Source organism: Pongo pygmaeus, chromosome 16 (genome assembly GCF_028885625.2).
Source record: "Pongo pygmaeus isolate AG05252 chromosome 16, NHGRI_mPonPyg2-v2.0_pri, whole genome shotgun sequence".
Taxonomy (NCBI): domain Eukaryota; kingdom Metazoa; phylum Chordata; class Mammalia; order Primates; family Hominidae; genus Pongo; species Pongo pygmaeus.
This window is the reverse complement of record NC_072389.2, coordinates 74,559,100-74,580,009: the sequence shown is the minus strand read 5'-3', so window position 1 is coordinate 74,580,009 and position 20,910 is coordinate 74,559,100. Positions and strand designations below refer to the sequence as shown.

At 46.9% G+C, this 20,910-nt stretch overlaps 1 protein-coding gene across 2 annotated transcripts in view; it reads right to left on the bottom strand.

Moving 5' to 3' along the window:
- Positions 1–20,910, bottom strand: part of NOX5 (NADPH oxidase 5) — a 36,145-nt gene that overhangs the window by 6,947 nt on the left and 8,288 nt on the right. For both annotated transcript variants that reach the window (XM_054451455.1, XM_054451456.1), the window contains exons 5-14: positions 20,272–20,425; positions 19,843–20,021; positions 18,569–18,751; positions 16,777–16,909; positions 12,946–13,088; positions 8,951–8,995; positions 8,280–8,404; positions 7,906–7,987; positions 6,765–6,864; positions 313–479 (exon numbers count right to left, since the gene is read on the bottom strand). In XM_054451455.1, coding sequence (XP_054307430.1) covers positions 313–479; positions 6,765–6,864; positions 7,906–7,987; positions 8,280–8,404; positions 8,951–8,995; positions 12,946–13,088; positions 16,777–16,909; positions 18,569–18,751; positions 19,843–20,021; positions 20,272–20,425 — 1,311 coding nt within the window. The remainder of the gene's footprint in view (positions 1–312; positions 480–6,764; positions 6,865–7,905; positions 7,988–8,279; positions 8,405–8,950; positions 8,996–12,945; positions 13,089–16,776; positions 16,910–18,568; positions 18,752–19,842; positions 20,022–20,271; positions 20,426–20,910) is intronic.

The window sequence follows — 20,910 nt, the reverse complement described above, 5'->3', positions numbered from 1 at the left end:
TCTTTGTCCACTCAGACCTTCTGACACTGGTCCATAGGGAGTCAAGGCTGCAAGGGTCTTTGAGGTCATAGAGACTAACTTCCTCTCTGAACAGATGGAGAAACTGAAGCTAATGACGGAACAAAGGCTAGTGATAAAGCCAGTGTAGATGCCCTGTTTACCTTTTACACCATGAGGTCCCTTCTGGACTCTGGACTTAACCTCACACTTTGCCAGTTTGCCCCTGACAGCTTGGGCCTTGTCTCCCCACCGCTGCCTCGGGATCTCAGCTTCATCCATACCTGCAAGCTGCAGGGCTCCAGTTGGCATTACCTTGCTCCAGTCAGGCCGCCCAGGCTGGGTGCGCGTCTGCAGCCCCGTGATGGAGTCTTTCTTCTCCTTGTTGGCCAGGAGGTCAAGGGCCATCTGCAGGCCAATGGCCTTCATGTCATTCTTGCCCAGTGCAGATGTCATGTACATATGCAGCTCCAGGAAGCGGCCTGTTGGGCAGGGGACGAGGGCTGCACTGAGGGTCTAGTACCCATGATGGGCACTAGTGGCAGGGCAGGATGCCAACCACTACCTTATCCTGGGGCTTGGAAGGAGACCCATAGGTCTTTTGCCCAGGATCTGTCGTGTAACCAGTGCCATGGAGAGGAAAGGCAGCCCGTTGCTTGAGCTGGGCCTACTATGTGCATGGCACACATTAGTTACTTTATATGCACTAAGGTGAGCCTCACAACCACTCCAAGAGTTAGATCTTTTATATTTATTTATTTAGTATTTTTGTGGAGATAGGATTTCACTACATTGCTCAGGCTGGTCTTGGACTCAAGCAATCCACCCGCCTCAGCCTCCCAAAGTGCTGGGATTACAGGTGCGAGCCACCGTGCCTGGCCAAGACTTTTTGTATTTATAGAAGAAATGCAACCCAGGGCAGTGAGCATGGCAGTCCCTGGGCTCCAAAGCTCATGTCCTTCCATGCCTCACATGTCTGTCCTCAGCCTGGCTGGGGACACAAGTCACACACACATGAAAAGGTAATTTGGACTAAAGGGTCAAGGGTTGAGTGAATGGATCATAGCGTGAAGGCTACTGATATGCAGGGAAGGGCCGATGCAGACAGAGCTGCTTCCCAGAAGGGATGGGGACTGGGTTAGGTCTGGGATGAGGGGTGAGAGTAAAGGCAGAGGTGAAGGGAAGGCATGCTAAGAAGGACTAGTGTGAGCACAGAGTGAGAGGCTGGAACAAATGCGATGTTTGCGGGGCAAGGTGTGGTGCCCGGCTGGAGCCGCATCCTCGGATGGCAGCAAAAGGAAATGAGACTAGAAACAGATTGAGGCCAGAATGAGAAGGGTCTTGAATGCTCAGCTAGGAGAGAGGGGAAGGTTGAGAGTAACTGAGCAGGGTGTAACATAATGAAACAGCACTTTAGGAAGGGGCATCGGAGAGCTGAAGAGACGGGGAAGGAGACTGGCACGAAGGAGCCCACAAGGCCAGAGCACCTGCAGTTCTGCGCCACAAAGTTATAGGTCTGCTGGGATACTGATCCTTCAGCACTCAGGAGCTCCCAGGTGGGCACCTCTGTGTTCCATACCCAGACATGACATACGAATGTTATCATTTTTATGTGTGCCATGATGAGAAAAAGATTGGTGAGTGCTGCCTTAGGCTTGAGCATCGGTTCAAGCCAGAGTTGGCAAGGCCTGATCTAGGATGTGGGAAGGAGCATTCCTGAGCTGACAATCACCTCATCCTTCTCCTCTCCCTCTCTTCCCCTACACCCGGACTAAAGGAGCTTTGTCATTCCAACCTGCTCTCTATTGTTTCCTAAGTCACCATCAGCTCATTTTTCATTTGGCCTAAGGTCTCAGCGGCTGTTACAATGCAAATGGCCCTAGGAGGGATAGCACATTTCATGTCACATGTCACTTAACCCCTAGTCACGCTGGATGGTGTGGGAGGGAGGGAGATGTATTATGAGATGCCCACCTGGGGGACCCCTGCTTCTTACCCTCCCTCAGAGTCACCATACCCATACCCCAGAGAGGGGGTAAGAGGAGAGAAGGGGAGACACCATGGTGGGAGGGAGAAGATAAAGGGGCTGTGGAGGATGACCTGGCATGGTTCTCACTCTCTCCATCCAGCTGTGTTTGAGATAGCCATCTCATTTCTGGGACACTTTCCTAAGAAAATCATCCAAAGCAAGGAAAAACTATGTGCACAAATATATTAATTTCAGCATTTTTATGATTATGGAGAATGAGGAATAAACAAAATGTACAGTAGTAGGAGCTTGGTTAAATAATTTATGGTATAACCACTAACTATACCATTCATTATATAGCCATTAAATACTACTACTACTTTTATTAAACAGTTATTACTACTAGTACTTCTACTACAAATAAATGTATTAAGCAGTTACTATTACCACCACCAGCACCACTAAATTTATCAAGCAGTTTATTAAGCTCCAGTCACTGTTCTATGTGTTCTGCAGATGACATCTCATCTAATTCCCATGACAATCCTATGAGGTGGGTACTAGTAGCATCCAGATTTTTCAGATAACTGCTTTCAAGGCAAACTAGTTAAATAATATGCCCAAGGTCCTATACCTATTAAGGGTAGAGTAAAGATACAAACTCAGACAGAATAATTGATGTTTAAGCTATAGAAATGAAAAATTGTAAACCAAAAATTATTTAATGCAAACCTTGATGTATAATTAAAGTTGAAATCAGAAGCCACAAGTTTCAGCTGCAGTTAATGAGAAACACTGAAAGAAATTTGATGTGATAGAGTTGTTGACTCGAGTGGCTTTGAGAATGCAAAGCACTGGATTAGCTGTTACCCTTTGTTTACACAGATTAGGAAGAAGCAAACAGCAAATATTTATGTGCCAGTAACTAGAAAATTTAAATTAAATTTAAACTTTTCCTTTAGCTTGTCATCATAAAATTGAGTTTCTCATGAATTAATATACGTAATAGCATTTAGAAAAAAGAAGTCAATCCTATATAAATATTTGCTGTAATTGTTATTTACAAGAAAGGGCAAGGAGCTTTACTGAACTAGTCTAAGCTTGAAGAGTTATCTTCCAAAGACTGTTGACTTGAACTTTAAGGCTCTGAATGTTTGTTAAACTAGATCTGTTTGGATAGTTTCTTATAGAAAACTGTGTTTGATTACTTGAATGTATAAACTGTGTTTATCAGAGGAATTTGAATTCACTCATGACAACCTTGTGATAATTAAATAGTCAAATACGATCTAGTTCTAACGAACTCAACAAGTCTAAAACACTACGCCAATTCTCTTAAAAAGTTAGAAACATATCTAAAGATATTTCTCCTTGTATAAATTATAAGGAAAACAAAACAATGACTTTAACAGATTAACATTTAAATATAGTGTAAACCCTCAGTATTCCACAAAGATGTCCCATGAAGACTATGATATGATCCAGAGAAAAATTTTATCATACTTAATAATGATGAGAGTAAATGCTTAGTAAAAAATGTAGAATACAGGAAACACTGGGGCAGTGAGAAGGGAGAGAGGTTGGACAGGTTGAGGGGAGGACATTCAAACCTTCTATTTTTTTTTTTTTTTTTTTTTTTTTTTTGAGACAGGGTCTTACTCTGTTGCCCAAGCTGGAGTGCAGTAGGGCTATCATGGCTCACTGCAGCCTCAAACTCTTGGCCTCAAGTGATCCTCCCACCTCAGCCTCCCAAGTAGCTAGGGCTACAGGTGCATGCCACCATGCCTAGCTAGTTTTTTAAAAAATATGTTTTGTAGAGACAGCATGTGCCTGTGTTGCCCAGACTGGTCTCAAACTTGACCTCAAGCAATACTCCTACCTTGGCCTCCCAAAGCACTGGGATTACAGGCGTGAGCCACCAGGCCAAACATTCATTTTTTATAAAAGTATAAAAGAAGGGACCAAACAGTTAAAGACTTCATATATGTTAAGATATTTAATCTCTTTTTTTTTAAAAAAAAAAAACAGGAATGGAAGGAAAAAGCGTGTCTAATCTTTCTTAGATCACTCTCTAAACTTTTTGATTGTCATTTCATCAGAAAAAAGGTTGAGCACTCACCCCCAATAAATATATCTCTTTATCCATGTTTGTCTCTACTCACAGCTTGTGTACATCAAAAATGTATGTTGCAGGCCAGGTGCAGTGGTGCATGCCTGTAATCCCAGCACTTTGGGAGGCCAAAGCTGGTAGATCACCTGAGCTCAGGAGTTCAAGACCAGCCTGAGTAACCTGGAGAAATCCCATCTACAAAAAAATGAGATTATCTGGGCATGGTGGTGCACACTTGTAGTCTCAGCTACTTAGGAGGCTGAGGTGGGAGGATCGCTTGAGCCCAGGAGGCAGAGGTTGCAGTGAGTGCCACTGCACTCCAGCCTGGGTGACGGAGCCAGACTCTGTCTCAAAAAAAAAGAAAAATTTACACTGCCATAAAACGAACCACATTTACCCTTCCACCTGAAACAACCAGAAAAATGGACAAAACACATGAAACAATGGTTTCCAGACATTGGTCAGCAAGTGGCACGGGACTATCATTGCTGAGAGAAGAGAAACAGATGAAGTAAGCCCTACAATAGCCCCGCTTATTGCCTGATGCAGTCTCCTGAGGAGAGGAGAGGAGAGGAGACAGAAACTGGCATTCACAGAAGCCAAGACAGCCAGAATGTTAAACACAAGACTGGAAAAGTGAACTGCAGAAAGGAAGAGAGGGAAGGAGGGAAGGAGAGAAGGAGAGATGCAGGCAGGAGGGGAGGCAGGGAGGAGGCTACTCACTCGCTCTGAAAATCTGCATAGTTTCTCCTAAGTCTCCGGCTGGGCATTAATTTGAATGTGTGAAAGAAAATGACCAGAAAAACTAGGATGAACGATACCTCGAGCTTAAACAGCTGGGAATAGTTTGTGTTCTCACTAAAAGTGAAGAGGCTTTGCCATATATAGGGCATTAGGTAGAGTCCTCAGAAGTGTATCACCTTAGTACTAGGGCTAAATTAATCCCACACTAAAGGCTGCTCTAGACTCACCCCAATAAAAGTTAAAAGTGAGCCTCAAGAAGATCCACAGTCTTACTGTGCACCAGAACAAAGTGCAGTACTATTTAAAGAAATAACACAAAATCCAGGCCAGTGGCTCACGCCTGTAATCCCAGCACTTTGGGAGGCTGAAGCGGGTGGATCACTTGAGGTCAGGAGTTTAAGACCAGCCTGGCCAACATGGTAAAACCCCTCTCTACTAAAAATACAAAATTAGCCTGGCGTGGAGGCGGGCGCTTGTAATCCCAGCTACTTGGGAGACTGAGGCAGAAGAATTGCTTGAACCTGGGAGGCGGAGGTTGCAGTGAGCCGAGATTGCACCTGGGCGACAGAGCTAAGGTGTTTGCAGTCAAAAGCCAAAAGAGTTTCTCACCAGCAGACCTGCATTACAAAGAACCATCAGTTCTTCAAGCAGAAGGAAAACTTTCCCAGATGGAAATCTCGATCCAGGCACAAAAAGTGAAAAGACCCCAGAAACAGTAAATATATGTATAAAAATAAAAAATTTGCTTTTCTGATTTTTAAATTTCTTTTTAAAAGATAATTGGACAAATGGTGGTACACCCATAAAATAGAATACCACTCAGCAATGAAAAGGAATGAATGACTTACTGATACATGCAACAACACAGATAAATCTTGAAGGTATTATGCTAAGTGAAAGAAGTCAGATGGAACAGACTACATATTATATGATTCCATTTATGTAAAATTCTGTAAAAGTCAAAATTGCAGTGATAGAAAGCAGACCAGTGGTTGCCAGGGGTTACAAGTCAGGGGAGGGTGTTGACTGCAAAACAGGAAGAGGAAATTTTCAGGAGTAATGGAAAGAAATGCTCCCTATTTTGATTGCAGTGGTGGTTACACTACTGCATGCATTTGTCAAAATGTCATTGTATTTATTGTACGCTTAAATTGGTAAATTTTATGGTATGTAAGTTATACTTCAAAAGCCAAACACAAATTAGTGTGAATAAGAATCATTTGAGGAGCATGTTAAAATGTATATCCCTGAGCCTGACTCTCAGAGAATCTATCTGATTTGAAAGATCTGGGGTGAGGCCTAGGAATTTAAATTTTCAACATGTGCCTATTCTGAATTAAAAGATATGTCATGAAAAAGATAAATTACAAAAATAAAGAAATATATTTTTATAAAATATGAATAAGAAAACAAAAATTGGAAGGGAATCATTTAAAATGCCTGATGTCATCTGGATAGCCTGGACAGCTGGATGAGATTATGAGGGCTTTTTCTTCCCCCTTCTATTTTTCAACTTTACAAAATGTTACATTTTAATAGAACCTCTCCCCCCATCCTACTTCTCCAGAAATGGAATAAACACCTCTTAAAAAGACTCTGAATTAGCCTGGGCAATATAAGGAGATTTCATCTCTACAAAAATTTAAAAAAAATTAGCGGGAGTGGTGGCCTGCACCTGTGGTTCCAGCTACTCCGGAGGCTGAGGTGGAGGATTGCTTGAACCTGGGAGGTGGAGGCTGCAGTGAGCCATAATCATGCTACTGCACTTCAGCTTGGGCGACAGAGTGAGACCTTGTCTCAAAAAAAAAAAAAAAAAGAATCTGGGTTCACTTTAATGGTTAAATGGTTCATTTTAGGTTACGTGAGTTTCATATCAATAAATTATAAAGAAGCTGAAGGCCCCTGCCCTACTCCTACTGCCCTCAGGCCCTGTCCCTCTCTTACCATATTGAGCCTCCTCAGCCTGGTCCATCTCCAGTTTAGTCAGCAGGCTCACAAACCACTCGAAAGACCGCTGGTCTCTGTTGATCCAGATAAAGTCCACCTACGGAGAGAGGCCCTTCAGCTCAGAGGCTGGGTCTCCCTCATTTGCAGGAGGCTCACATCTGTAATCCCTGGGACCCATACGACCACCCTGAAGTAAGCAGGGAACATTCAGATACCCATTTAAGGGAGGGAAAAATCAAGGCTCATAGAGGTGAGCAGCCATGCCCAGATCACAGAGCAGCATAGGACCAGAATCAGGTTTCTGACCCCAAGGCGGGGATTTTCTCTAATATCTTCTATTGTTTACAACAAACAGTGTGTTGAAATACTAGCTTAGGATAGCCAGAAAAACATAAATTACTTTTTAAGAAACTCTTCTAAGTGGCCTATACAGGATGATGAATTTTCAAAAGGCAAACATGTTTTCATTATTATTTGATTATACTATTTTAATTATTATTATTATTATTTCTTTTTTGAGACTGAGTTTCACTCTGTCACTCAGGCTGGAGTGCAGTGGTGTGACCTCAGCTCACTGCAACCTCTGCCTCCTGGGCTCAAGTGATCCTCCCACCTCAGTCTCCCAAGTAGCTCGGACCACAGGTGCTCACCACCACACCCAAGAAATTTTTGTATTTTTGTTAGAGATGGGGTTTCACCATGTTGCCCAGACTGGTCTTGAGATCTTGGGCTCAAGTGATCTGCCTGCCTTGGCCTCCCAAAGTGCTAGGATTACAGGCATGAGCCACCATGCCCAGCCAGTATGTTTTCATTCTTAAAACCACCACAGGGTCATGGACAGGTAGCATCATGGCTGTAACTGAATCCGGACTGCCTGGCTGTCAAGCTATGCAGCCTTTAATGAAATGTTCAGAACACCTCTCAGAGGTGATGGGAACGTTGAGGCAGAGGCGAGGCTCAGACATTCAGGAGGCACCAGGATAACTCATTTAAGAGAATTCAGGGTATTGTGGGGAAAGAAAGATCCCATCAGGGATCACCTATCCGCTCCCACCTTTGCACAGGAGGATGGGCTCCTATTTTAGGAGGTGTCCAGGGGAGAAGGTCTGAAGGCCTGACTGCAGGAGGTGGTACTCACCTTATGGAGCTTCATGTTGTCTTGGACACCTTCGATCCAGGAGTGCTGGCAGCTGGGGCAAGTATGCTTTCTTTTCTGGTGCCTGAGGGGAGGCAGGAGGAAGTGGTTGTAAATTTGGGGCAAGACTTTTCAGGACCCCAGAGAACAGTTCAGGGGACAGGGAGCAAGGATGGGGTGGCAGAGCCCACTCTATGAGGAAGGGGAGGGATGAGACACAAAAAGGAGAGGGGGGCAGAGCAGGAGAGGAAAGAGAGAGAAGAGCAGAGAGAGACAGGTGAAAGGAGAGGAAGGAGAAGGAATAAAGGCAGGAGGAGCGGGGAGGGTGCCTTGGGGCTCTGACCCAGGATGCAGGCAGAAGCACACTGTTCACCCACCTGTACATGATACTCTGCAGGATGGAAGCAAAGGGGGTGATGCCGATGCCTGCCCCAATGAGCACGGCGTGCTCAGAGGCAAAGATCCTGCGGGTGGGGGTCCCATAAGGCCCATCGATGTAGCACTGTGCACAAGAGGGCATCAGAGAAGAGAGATGGGGGGTGACGCTGGTCTCCCCTGCTACCAGGGGATGTCCCCAGGGCTTCAGGACCCCCTTTATACATAGAAAGACATCTCCTGGGCTGGAAGCCAGGTCTACGTGGCTCCCACTCCAGTGCTCTTTCCACATCCTGTGCTCTCAGCACCAGTCTGGAGAGAGCTCTAGGTGTTAGAATGTAGAGCTAGTGAAAACAAGGACCCAAGCCACTTCCCTGGGGTGTGTACCGTGGGTGCTCAGGAGACAGGGACAGAGAGCACGTAGCCCTGTACACTGCACACCCATCCCTGCTTCTGGTGAAGAGACAGGCCGAGGGTGAGGCTGAGCACCCTTGGATATAAAGAGCAGGGGGAGGGATGTGGTTACATGACCCGGATACCTGGGTGTCAGCCCATGGGGATTTGAGGAGCTTGAGTACCCACAACCACAACAGCCCGTCCTTAAAGGCAAAGACTTCATTTCCTTTGGTTGGGGCAGGCGTTCTTGCTCATGTCCACCCCTGCAGCCTCTCACCTTGATGTTACAGAATTTGTGTTTCTCCAAAAGTATCTCAGAGCCCTGCAGGGAGTAGAGCAGAGAGTTATGGGTCTTGGAATGGACAGTGTTAGGCATTTCTTAGAAGTTTCTTGCCCTTGCCAGTCTGAGCAACTTTATAAAAAGGGAATTGCTTTTTCTGCCCAAATGATTCAGGGAACATGAAGCCCTTCTGAAGGAGAACATCAGGGATGTGCTGGTAAACTGACCTCTGGAGAAGGAATAACAGTCTTGATTGTTAGCTTCTGCCCATTTCTGTGGTGTAAATCCTGCCCACCGTGGCTCCCACCATAACAACTGTGTTTAATAACCAGCTCACGAAATTCCTGAAAATTTAACAGTGGCTCCTATGGTCCAGCACAAGTCAGTTTCAGGGTGCGACTGGAGAGCACTCCCCTCCTAGCCTGAAATATTCTTTTCCTTCTGCCTAAAACACCCTTTCCTCTTCCCCAGCTGTCAAATTCCTTCAGTGCACACTGTATCCTTCATTGTCCAGCTCATTTGAAGTTGCTCTTCCTCTTCGAAGCTCTTCCCACCTTCTCCAAGCAGAGAAGCGAGGGCCTCCCCTGGCTCACAGCTCCCTGGGCCCTAGGGCTTTGCTCTGGGGTTCAGACAGTGTGCTCCTAGGGGAAGGGAGCAGGCCTCCTCTGTCTTCCTCAGGACTTAGAGCGTGGTAGACAGTCAGACAGCCCTGTCCGAGTCAATGCTTTTCCTTCTGGAAGGTGAAGGAAGCAGACCCCAGAACAGGCCTGAAGGAGCCTGTGCTATTTCCCGCTCTGCTGTAGGAGGCAGAGTTAGGAGTGACCTTCGCAATCATCAAGGCTGAGAGCATGGGAAGGACGTGCCCACATTCCCACAGAGCTCGGGTAGAGCCTGGGTCTCCTGCTGCCTGTCCAGGATCGTGACATCACGCTGTGTTGCTTCTTTGTCCAGAGATGACTGAAGGCTGCTCCCCTGGTGTGGCGCATGAACTCCTGGCGGTGATTTGAGAGTTATGCTGTGAGACAGCTCTTCTCCTTTCAATTTTCTTTAGTCCTTCTGATGACAACGAGAAAGCCTTCCATTCTGGCTAATGCATCGTTACCACCTCTCTAACACTTACTAATCTCTTCTCCTTTTTTCCTTCCTTTTTATAAAGTGAGAAAGGCAAGAAAGAAAAGAAAGAAAGATTGAAAGAAAGAAAGAAAGAAAGAGAGAGGGAGGGAGTGAGGGGGAGAAAGAGGGAAGGAAGGAAGGAGAGAGAGAGAAAGAAAGAAAAAGAAAGAGAGAGAGAGAGAAAGAAAGAAAGAAAGAAAGAAAGAAGGGAGGGAGGGAGGGAGGGAGGAAGAGTGTGGAGCACCACCTCTGGCTTGGAGCCTTAGCAGACAGGCCATCTAGCAAGAATTTAATAACACTGATTCTCATTGTTTTTACTTTCGGAGCTATCCTGTGTGGCATGCGATACTAGTTTTCCATTAGCGATAATAATCTTATGACTCCTTTTGAAATACAATTAAGTTTAAAGTAATGTTGGGATGTAAGAGAAATACTAAGTAGAAAGTATTACTGGGGCAGTTCTTACGCAAAAGTTAGGAAGGTAGCAGGCAGATGATTGGCTTCAGAGACATCCAAGTGATGTGTCATCCTTCCTGAACATGGCTTACCCTTAAGGCATGTTCCAAGGACCCACGATCCCTGGGAAGATAAGCCAGCTGGCCCTCCTGCCTCTAGTCCCACCTTCCTCAGCCTTACTAGGCCACTGTCTTCAGAAGAGGCTTCCCACTGTGTGTGAGTCTCCTCCTTTGTCTTCATGTACACCAGGTCTTCATCCTGCGGCCAGGGATCTCCCTTGGGCCTGTAGGATGTCAGCTCCAGTGACGTCCCTGGATGCCACAACTCCCTGTGCTGAGATGCAGGAATGGATGAGTGGGGGCTGTACACTCTGCTTTGTTTCAAAACAAATTTCTTTATTAATTAAATCACAAATTGATAATGTTAGCTTTAAAAATTCAGACATAGAAACTATTAAACAATAGTGAAAAAAGTATCAGAGCACATAACTACTCAACATTTTCTCTATGCCCTTACAGATTTTTTTCTAACACAGACATAGGCAACACTTTTACATAAATGGAGCATACTTTTTAGTAACCTGCTTTTTCCACTTACTACATCTTGACTGGTTTTCCAGGTAAATACATTTAAATTGACCAAATCATTTTTTTAGGAGATTTAATATTCTATTGTAAAGGTGATCAGCAATTTATTTAGGTATTTTCCTATTGTTGGGCATTTTGATTAGCCTCATTTTCTTATTATTGAGAACAACCACACTCTCTGAAATAGCACTTTTCCCATCCCTACCTCTTGACACTGACTTATTTATCTTTATAGCATTTATTATCACCTGACATATTATGCATATATTTTATTTCTTCATTGTCTGTCTCCCCACTAGAAGGTAAGCAGTGACTATGCCTATGTTGCTTACTGATAGATCTCCAGCATCCAGAACAGAACCTGGAAAACAGCAGACGCTGCGCTCCATAAATATTTGCTAAATGAACAAGGAAATTACTATATTTTGTTGCAGCTGTCCAATTAGCTTTTTTTTTTTAGTTGGAGCCTCACTCTGTTGCCCAGGCTGGAGTACAGTGGCGTAATCTAGGCTCACTGCAACCTCTGCCTCCTGGGTTGAAGAGATTCTCCTGCCTCAGCCTCCCAAGTAGCTGGGACTACAGGCACGCACCACCACGCCCGGCTAATTTTTGTGTTTTTAGTAGAGACGTGGTTTCACCATGTTGGCCAGGATGGTCTCAATCTCCTGACCTCATGATCCGCCAGCCTTGGCCTCCCAAAGTGCTGGGATTACAGGCGTGAGCCACCACGCCCGGCCCCCAGTTAGCTTTTAAGAATACATCTCTAAAATGGAGTTGCTGGGTATGTAGATATACATATTTAAAATGCTGACACATATGGCCAGGCTGCCTGCCAAAAAGATTATGCCAATTTATAGTGGCAGAGGTGACTGAGGTCCCAAGAAAACAGCTTTTAGTGTATCTAGCCCATTGATCCACAGTGTGCCATGACTCATCTGATTTTGAAAGTCAGCTTCCTCCTTCAGGAAGTTTCCCTGATTAACAGCCAAGAATGTTCTGCTTCTCCTACCTATCCCTGCATATCCCAGACTGTTGCTCCTGGTGTGGTCCTAGAAAGGTCCCCTGGTCTGGCCAAGCAGGATCTCACCTGGATTTCAACTCTGGACTTTAAATTCCCCAGTGGCAAGGTAGAGTTGGGCCAGGCCTGGGGACATCTCCTATGGCAGGGTTTTCATATGTTAACCTGTCTCCCAGTCATGAGGCACAGTCTACTTAGTTTGAGTTCAGCCACCCTCGGCCTCAGCGTCTATTCTTATTTCTTTAGCAGTTGCTCTGTCTCTCTCTGTTCCTCCAAAGCCTTGATGGCACCAGCAACTCATCAGCTTTATAGGTTTCATCAAGGCTCAAAAGAGAATAACATTGCTGATGGTGATGATGATGATGAGGGGCCCACCTGGACCAGGCTGCCTATTTCAAGCAATACTTTACATGCATTCATTCAGTTGGTTTTTAAAATAGTCACAGAAGAAAGGTAAGTAACAGAGGAAACTACTTCTATTTTATAGATGAACAAACCAAAGGACATGCCCAAGGCCACACAGTTAGAAAGTATTAGAGCAGAGACCTGGAGGTGGGTTTTTCTGATTTCAATTTCCACTCTCTTTCCATTGCTCTCTCCCCCTTCTAATGGGGGACATCAGACTGGGAAGGATCTGGAGTGGTCAGACTTCGAGAAGGTTCTTGGACCATGGAGTTAGCAGTTGCCTAACCCCCTTGTGCTGCCATCTGTGTACACAGCAGTTGCTCAATAATTGATGCTCACTGAGAAGAAGGAGGCAACTTGGTCTCTGTGGACTTGCCAGCAGAGTGGACCCCTTCCCTCCAGTAGCCACCTACCTTGGATGACCTTTGACTCTTTCTCATTGTCACACTCCTCGACAGCCTCTTAGAACCACGGCCCAGTGGGTCTGTTGCCTTGAAGGACTCATACAGCCTGTTTGTCCACTGGCCTTGGGACCGAATGTGCAGCCAGATAGTGTCTGAGCAAGAGAAGAGTGGGAGGGGAAAGGAGGTCCATAGCGACTGGCACCAGGGAGCAAGCCTCACCCCACTGGAGGGATTGGTGCTGGGCCTCAGCCCTCCAAGTCCTGGTTTGAATGTCCTTCCTCAGGGCCAAACTAGCAGCCATAGCCACAGGACATGGAGAGCTGATCTCTTTGGGGCAGACCTTGAGATCTTTCTTGATGAAGTCAACCTGAGCTTAATAAGGGTACAGACTCCTGTACCAAGGAAAGGATCAGAGCAGCTCACTAGGAATTTTCTAAAGGCGGGGACCCTGCCATCTTCATCAGGCCAAGGTCTCACCAAAACAGGCCCTCCTGCTATTCAATGGCTCTGCACACAGTAGGTGCTCAGTCCATGGTGGTACCAACTGCTTTCATGGTACCCATGCCTGGGATGTAGCAGGTGCTTACTAAGGTCCTCTGTTGAATGAGGTCCTCTGTTGAATAACTGATAGAAATGTGGTGTGAGGTGACATGACTCTTCTGCTGAGTGGTACCAAATAGAATCCACAACATCAGAGTGAGGAGGATGCAAGAGATCTCCTGCTTTGAACTCTTGCCCTTTTCCTTTTTTTTTTTTTTTAACCATGGATTCTTTTAGCAGTCCTGTGAAGGCAGTGGATAGTCTCCTTCTCAGAATAAGGGTCGAAATACATGAAGCAGGGATGGCCAATCTTTTGGCTTCCCTGGGTCACATTGGAAGAAGGATTGTCTTGGGCCACGCATAAAATACACTAACACTAACAATAGCTGATGAACTAAAAAGAAAAAAAAATCACATACACACACACAAATCTCATCATGTTTTAAGAAAGTTTACGAATTTGTGTTGGGCCACATTCAAAGCCGTCCCGGGCCACAAGCGGCCCAAGGGCCACAGGTTGGACAAGCTTGACCTAAAGTAACATACAGAGAAATTACATATGAATCCAGTTATAATTAGTTATCAAAATGTTAAAAAAAAAAACAAATTTGTGACTTAGGAATCCATGTGCTTCTTTGTTAATACATGAATTAATGAGCTCTAGCAGGACCCAACGAGCCCTGGGAATCAGAAGTAGTAGTGAGCATAAATACTCTTGAAGCCTTGGCCACAACTGTAACATATAGAAAGGCATCCATGGTTTTTACCGTGAAAAAGTCAGAGGTATCATTAATGCTCCTGGGGTTTGTTGCTCACATTTATCATTGAAGAAAATGCTAAATTTCAGTTAGAGGTTAGTGAAAATAAAGATGTCCCATTCAAGTTGATGAAGGAATTCATGACCTGGTATTACCCTGTATTTTACAGAGGCTTAGAGAGGTGCTTCAGTTTATGAGGAGTGGATTGAAAAGTCAGGACTGGAGCTCAAGTTCTAGGATCCTAGCTCCATCCACCTCTCTGAGGTTTCCTCCTTCGTTCAGGTATCAGCATCCCGAGTCGCTTGAAGTGCCTCAAGCAATGACTCAGACCTAGGAGGTCTCCAAGAATGGTGGTTGAATTCATTCAGCCACAGCTGCTAAACTGAGTTCCACTCCTGACTCTAGTAAACGAGCTTTGTAAACGAAGTTGGTATATTACCAGCCCCCACATGAACCCTCTCAGCTCAGGGCAGGAGATGTTCCCAGGGTCCAAGGACAGGCAGATTCCAAACTGAGACCCAGAAGAAATCCCTTCAAGTACTGGTGAAGGTCGGGCATGGTGGCTTACGCCTATAATCCCAGCACTTTGGGAAAGGCGGGTGGATCACCTGAAGTCAGGAGTTCAAGACCAGCCTGGCCAACATGGTGAAATCCAGACTCTACTAAAAATACAAAATTACAAAAAAATTAGCCATGCATGGTGGCGCATGCCTGTAATCCCAGCTACTCAGGAGGCTGAGGCAGAAGAACCCGGGAGGCGGAGGCTGCAGTGAGCTGAGATCACACCACTGCACTCCAGCTTGGGTGACAGAGTGAGACTCTAAAAAAAAAGAACTGGTGAAATGTAACAAGTTTGGAAAGTTAGGGGAGAAAAAGAATTGTTGAAATGCATGACACGCCCATATTATATTAATAATAGTCAATAACCATATTAGTATCCATACACTGGAATACCATGCAGCCACAAAAAGGAAAAGCTGTATATTCACTGATATGCAAAGATCTCCATGACATACTGTTCACTAAGAAAAAGTGTGCTGCTATGAAACACTGCCTCTAGTGTGAGCCCATGTATACAAAATCTCTCCATCTGATTAGCCATGTAGATAGATAGATAGAGAGAGCTGGAAGCCTATTCACCAAATAATTGGCAATGGTTTTCCTTGGATAAAATTATTTGAAGGATTCTCATTTTCTTCTGCACATATTTTGATATTGTCTGAGTTCTCTGAGAGCTTAGACGTTCTTTACAAAGTAGAAAAGAGAAGGAAAAAAATAGGGAGAAAATAGCCTCACCCTCTCCAACCTCTAACTTTGTTCCGAGGTACATTTAGGGCACAATTCAGGTGATTCCAAGGTAGAGGGTATGCAGCCCCACATGGGGAAACCTTGGCCTTGGGTCTACATCGTGAGCTGAGGGATCTGGGCCAAGGATCCTGCTGGGCTGGGTCTGGGAGGCATCCTGAGTGACACTAAAGCTTGTAACCAGGATGAGTCAGAGAACCCCCAGCACCCAGGACTGGGCACCCCTCATGAAGCCAAGCAAGGGTCTTACTGTAATAGATCACTCAAGGCCTTCCCTGTTGGAAATGTCAGTGCAAGCCACCCTTGCCATACTTGGAGGCACCTCTCGTGGTGGGAAGGCCAATCACTGGCTTGGCCAGAAGGGCAGGGGTCCAGGTGGCAGCTCCAAAAACAGCCTGGGACCAGAAGGAAGGCACGTGCACGGGTGAGAGTCAGAGGACAGCTGAGCAAAGCATCAGCTGAACTGTTCTATGCGTGCTGGGAACCCAAAAAGCAGTGGGAATAGTTCAGGGCTGGAGAAGGGTGTGAGGGATTCTGCTGCCTTGGGGCTCTATACAGCCCAAGTCCAGGTGGGAGTAGGGAAGCCTGGTCTCTCATCGCAGCCCTCTTAAAAATGCCTATATCCTCTACTGAGCTGGCTACTCCTCTGCTTAAGAAGCATTCCTGGCTCCCAACTGGCTGCTCCATCCATCTGGATTCCAACTTTGCTTCTGAAGTCCTCCTTAGTCCCATCCTAGCTCTAACTGGCTTTGCCAGCCACATCACCTGCCTTTCACGCTCTTCTTCTCTCTCTGTATGTCCCTCCCTTCTTTCCTTGCTACTCCACCTGCCCACCCGCCCCATCCCCACCCCCGATAGCTCTAGCTACAGGAGACTCTTCTGAGTTTCCAGGTCCTCATGTTTTTACTTCTGCTTTTCCCTCTGCCTCCTCCCCATCTCCTTCCCTATCTGGTAAACTCCTACTAACCATTCAAAGTCCAGCTGAATGCCCCTGTGTCTGCAAAGGCTTCTCCCCACCAAGCCAGGCCCTCCCTGTAAGACTTCAGTGTAGCTGGTACAGCCCTTGCCATGCCAATCGGTGTCTGCATGCCTGCTCCCACTTCAAAGAGAGCTTTTTGAGGCTGACTTTGTGTTTCTGGCCTCGTTCAGTGCTGTGTTCCGAGTTCCCAGCCTGTACTTGGCCCACGGCGGGAACTCAGTGAATATGTGCAGAGTGACTGGAGGAGGCGACCATTACCTTTCTGCTCAGGAGCACTGCTGATGGTGAAGGGGTGCCACTCATAGCGAGCGATGGTGGGGATGTTCAGATACAAGTAGTCACCAGGTCTATAGTGAAAAAAAGGGGGCCGCTTGATGAGGAGATGAGTGACCTGGGAAAGAGGAAGGAGATCTGCATCATTCCTGCAGGCCCAAAGCCACCAGGGGCTACAGGACAAGAGGGCAGAGGCTGGGCTGCCCTCCTCCTCCATAAAACAGGCATGCCCCGAGACACGACACTCTTCTGTGCTTCTGAGTGGGGGCCCACCTCAGCAGCCAACCTGCCAATCTGGAATTGGGCAACAATCCTAGAGGGGGCAGCCAGGCTGTGTCTGAATTGGGCCCCCTGGTTTTACCCCACTTCTAAGGGTGTAAGCACTGCTTTTTAGTGGACCCTCTGTGACGTATCCCCTGTGATGCCTCCCTGGCTACTCCAGCCCTTTCTTGGAACTTCAGCCAGAGCATGGCTAGCATTCTAACCATCAATGGGCATCTCTCCTTGGATAACAACATCCTTCCAGACAATTGCTTTGGAGCACTGTGTTATCTCTAGGCCTCACAGCAATTGTATGATGCGGATATTATTTTCTCTCTACTTTAGGGACAAGAAGAAGAGGCTCAGAGAGGTTAAATAACTTCCCAAGGCCACCGGGTAAGAAACCGTGGGATGTGAATGCAGCTGAGGCTGTTGGATGCCAGAGCCTAGACACACAGCAGAGCCTCATTCTTCAGCCTCCCGGGTCCTCTAATGTAGTGTGTCCAGAGCTGAGCCCACCTAGAACTGCCTGCCTTTTCTCCATAGATGGTACCACTCAGACACCTGGGAGACGTCCTAGACTCCATCCTCTCTGTTGCCGCAAAACATAACCAGTTGCTTCTTGAGTCTTTCTGTGATGTGCACCTGCCTCCATCCCATGGCCACTGCCTCAGCGTCAAGGCCCTCATGAACTCTCATCTTTGTATTTGCAAGAACCTCCTTACAAGCCCCCTCCAAGCTACCTTCCACAGAGCAACTAAAGAAATCTAACTAGAATATAAATGGTCACAGCTTAATACCACCACCTCCTCCCAGAGTGCTCAGGGGTTCCCCATGGCCTGCGGGGTTGGTCTCCCAGCTCAGGAGGCCCTTCATAATCAGGCCTTACTCACCTCTCTGGCTTCTTCCTGGCAACTTGGCTCCAGCTATGCCAAATTACCTGTGGTCCCCCAAGCACAGCATACCCTTTCACAATTCTGTGTCTTTACTGTGCTGTTCCTCCTGCCAGCAATACCCTTCCTTGTCTTCTCTATCCAACAAACTCTTATTCATCCCTCAAAACCCTGATATGGCATCTTCTCCCTTATTCTGAAGCTTTCTCTGACCTCCCAAAGACAAAGGGTTTAATACCTCCGGCAACACAGCCCCGCACTGTAATGAAAGGGCTGGCTTCCCTAGAAAGTAGGACAGTGCAGAACCTTCTCTATTTTTCTGTAACCTAGTTCAGGGCCTGGCACCCTATAGGCACTAATAAATGCTTACTGAGCTGAAGCAGATTGTTCTCCCCAAAACTGGATTTTAGAGGTGTATTGCCTGCCCTGCCATTCATCTTCCTAAAGCTTCCCTCCTGGAGGGCTGGACTGGGTCTCGCATTTTGCTTCTCTCCTCCATAGCAATGGGGCTGCAGCTACACTATTCCCTATTTCCTTGGGGGTCTGACAGGGTACCTAACTGTTCCACCCCACAAACTGTCCCTTGGGGTGAGTTGGAAAAGCCCTCCACTCCGCCTTTGTACCTTGGAGGGGAGGAGGTTGACTTCCATGATGCACACGGCTGCCATGCGGGACACTGCCAGTCCGATGGCCTTCTCCAGGAAAAACAAGATTCCAGGAACCAGCAGCCACTTCCAGAAGTTGGGCCCATGAAAGATGAGCAGAAGCCACACGAGGAGGTAGGACAGGTGAGTCCAATAGAACACCTATGGGGGTAGGGGGGCAGTCAACTTCCAGAGCTTAAGGCCTGGGGGGTGGAACAGAGCCAGGACTCAGGGTTATCCTCAAAGCCAGGACAGTGCCCAGAGCCTTGACTCTCTCCCAGAGATGGAGTTGGGTAAGATGTTGGGGCAGGGAAGCTTCTTTTTATGGGTGCTTGGCCAAAGGAGGCTGTAAGGGAAGATTCCTGATACCAGAGGCAAACATCTGAAATATCTGCCTGGGGAGGTTCTGGGCAGAGTGGAGTGCCCTCACAGGGATCATGAGCATCAGTATCGCTACCCCCGACCCATTCTCAGAAGGAAGAAAGGAAAGACATCAATGGCTTCCTGGGAGTGGAGAAGAAATAGCAGAAGACAATTTTAGCACCTTCTAAAGCTTTGGGATCTTGGGCAATTTCATTACTTTTCTGAGTGTCAAATTCCTCATCGGTCAAATGAGGATTCTAATTCCTACTTCAAAGGCTTGTTGCTGGCCCAGAGTAGGTAGGTGCTCAGTACATGTCTATTTCTGATATGGCCAGGCCACGAGACAGTCAAGCTCTCCAAACCAAGTCCTCTGTGACTTTCTGCATCTTGAGGAGGCTGGAGAGACAGAAGCAAAGATGGAACTAACATTTTCAGAGCACCTATGTGCTAGGATGTAGTTAGTGGTTTTAAATGTATTATCGCCTATAATTCCTAAAATAACATAGAGAATTACACCTCCATTTTGCAGATGAGAGAACTGAGGCTTAGAAAGGTTGAGTGACCAGTAAGCAGTGGAGTGGGGATTCAAAACCTGCTGAGCCTATGTTCCTTCCCCTCCCTGTGCTGTTTTAAGCCCAATTTAATCCAAAAAGGCTAAAGGGATAAGCCAGCAAAAAGGCAAACTCTTCCTCAGCAAAACATCTACACTTGGCAGACATAAACTACAGTCCAATGGCAGAACCCAGCGGCAGGTCCCAAATCACATGCAAATAATACGCAGACCAGCTTGGGACCTTTCTGGCCTCTGGAGTAAATCAGAGGGGACACAGAAAGAAATGGAAAGTAGGACCCTGGCCTTGGGGGAAGCAAAAGGGCAGCGACTGGGGCACCTCAAAGTGGCCACTCCTGCGGACGCAGGAACTGGAGCAGATGAACATGAGGAGGAGCAGCAGCAGCAGAGCGACACCTGTTGGGGAGGCTGAACCGTGTACCCAGCCAATGCCAGGCCTCGTGGTGAGCAGCAGCTCCCAGAACTGGAAAGGGCTGGCCTCCGCCTGAGCCTGGAGCACTGGAAACAAGCTCGGAAAGGTTGAGTGACTGCAAGACCAGCTCTTCCCACTCCACCTCCCCTTTGGGATCCCCACCCTGCACCATCAGATACTAGCACAGGCAGAAACTTTTGTCCAGAGCATTGGCTTATCCAGGGCACCCCTTCTCTGCCCTTTGGGCAGGCAGTACACACAGGGGCTGGGCCCCGCATTCTGGGCTTGAGGCTGTTCAAGTTTCTCCCCGACCCAACCCTGCCCCAGATCACTCACCAAAGTTCACAGTGTGGGCCACGGTGTGCACGAGGGACAGCCCCACCACCACGTAGCCCATAAGCTGGTGGAACTGTATGTTCTGGTCCAGTGGTAGGACTTGAGCCAGCCACGTGGCCCGCAGCCAGGTGAGGCAGCGTCTGAGCATCAGCATCTGGCCAGGCAGAGTGGGAGAGAGCCCTGCCTCACTCTCTGTCTGCCTTGTCCTCTTTTCCCAGCCACCTCCCTGCATCCTCCTGAGCTAGCTGTGCTTTCTGAACAGGACACTCACCAAAGTCCCCTGCCCCCATGCCTTGCTGCTTCCCTGGATTCACACCTGGGGTCTCTAGAGGAGGAGCTCCAGAATTGCGGTGGGAAGAGAAAGTTATAGAATGTCTCTTTGTATTAATTTTTATCTAAACACATGAGAAACATCTATGCTTTTACTAATATTTAATGTATGGGCCAGGCACAGTGGCTCACTCCACTAATCTCAGCACTTTGGGAGGCTGAGACAGTAGGATCACTGGAGCCTAGGAGTTTGAGACCAGCCTGGGCAACACAGCAAGACCCCTGTCTCTATAGAAAAAAAAAATTGTTTAATTAGCTGGGCTTGGTGGCACGCACCTGTAATCCTAGCTACTTAGGGGGCTGAGGCAG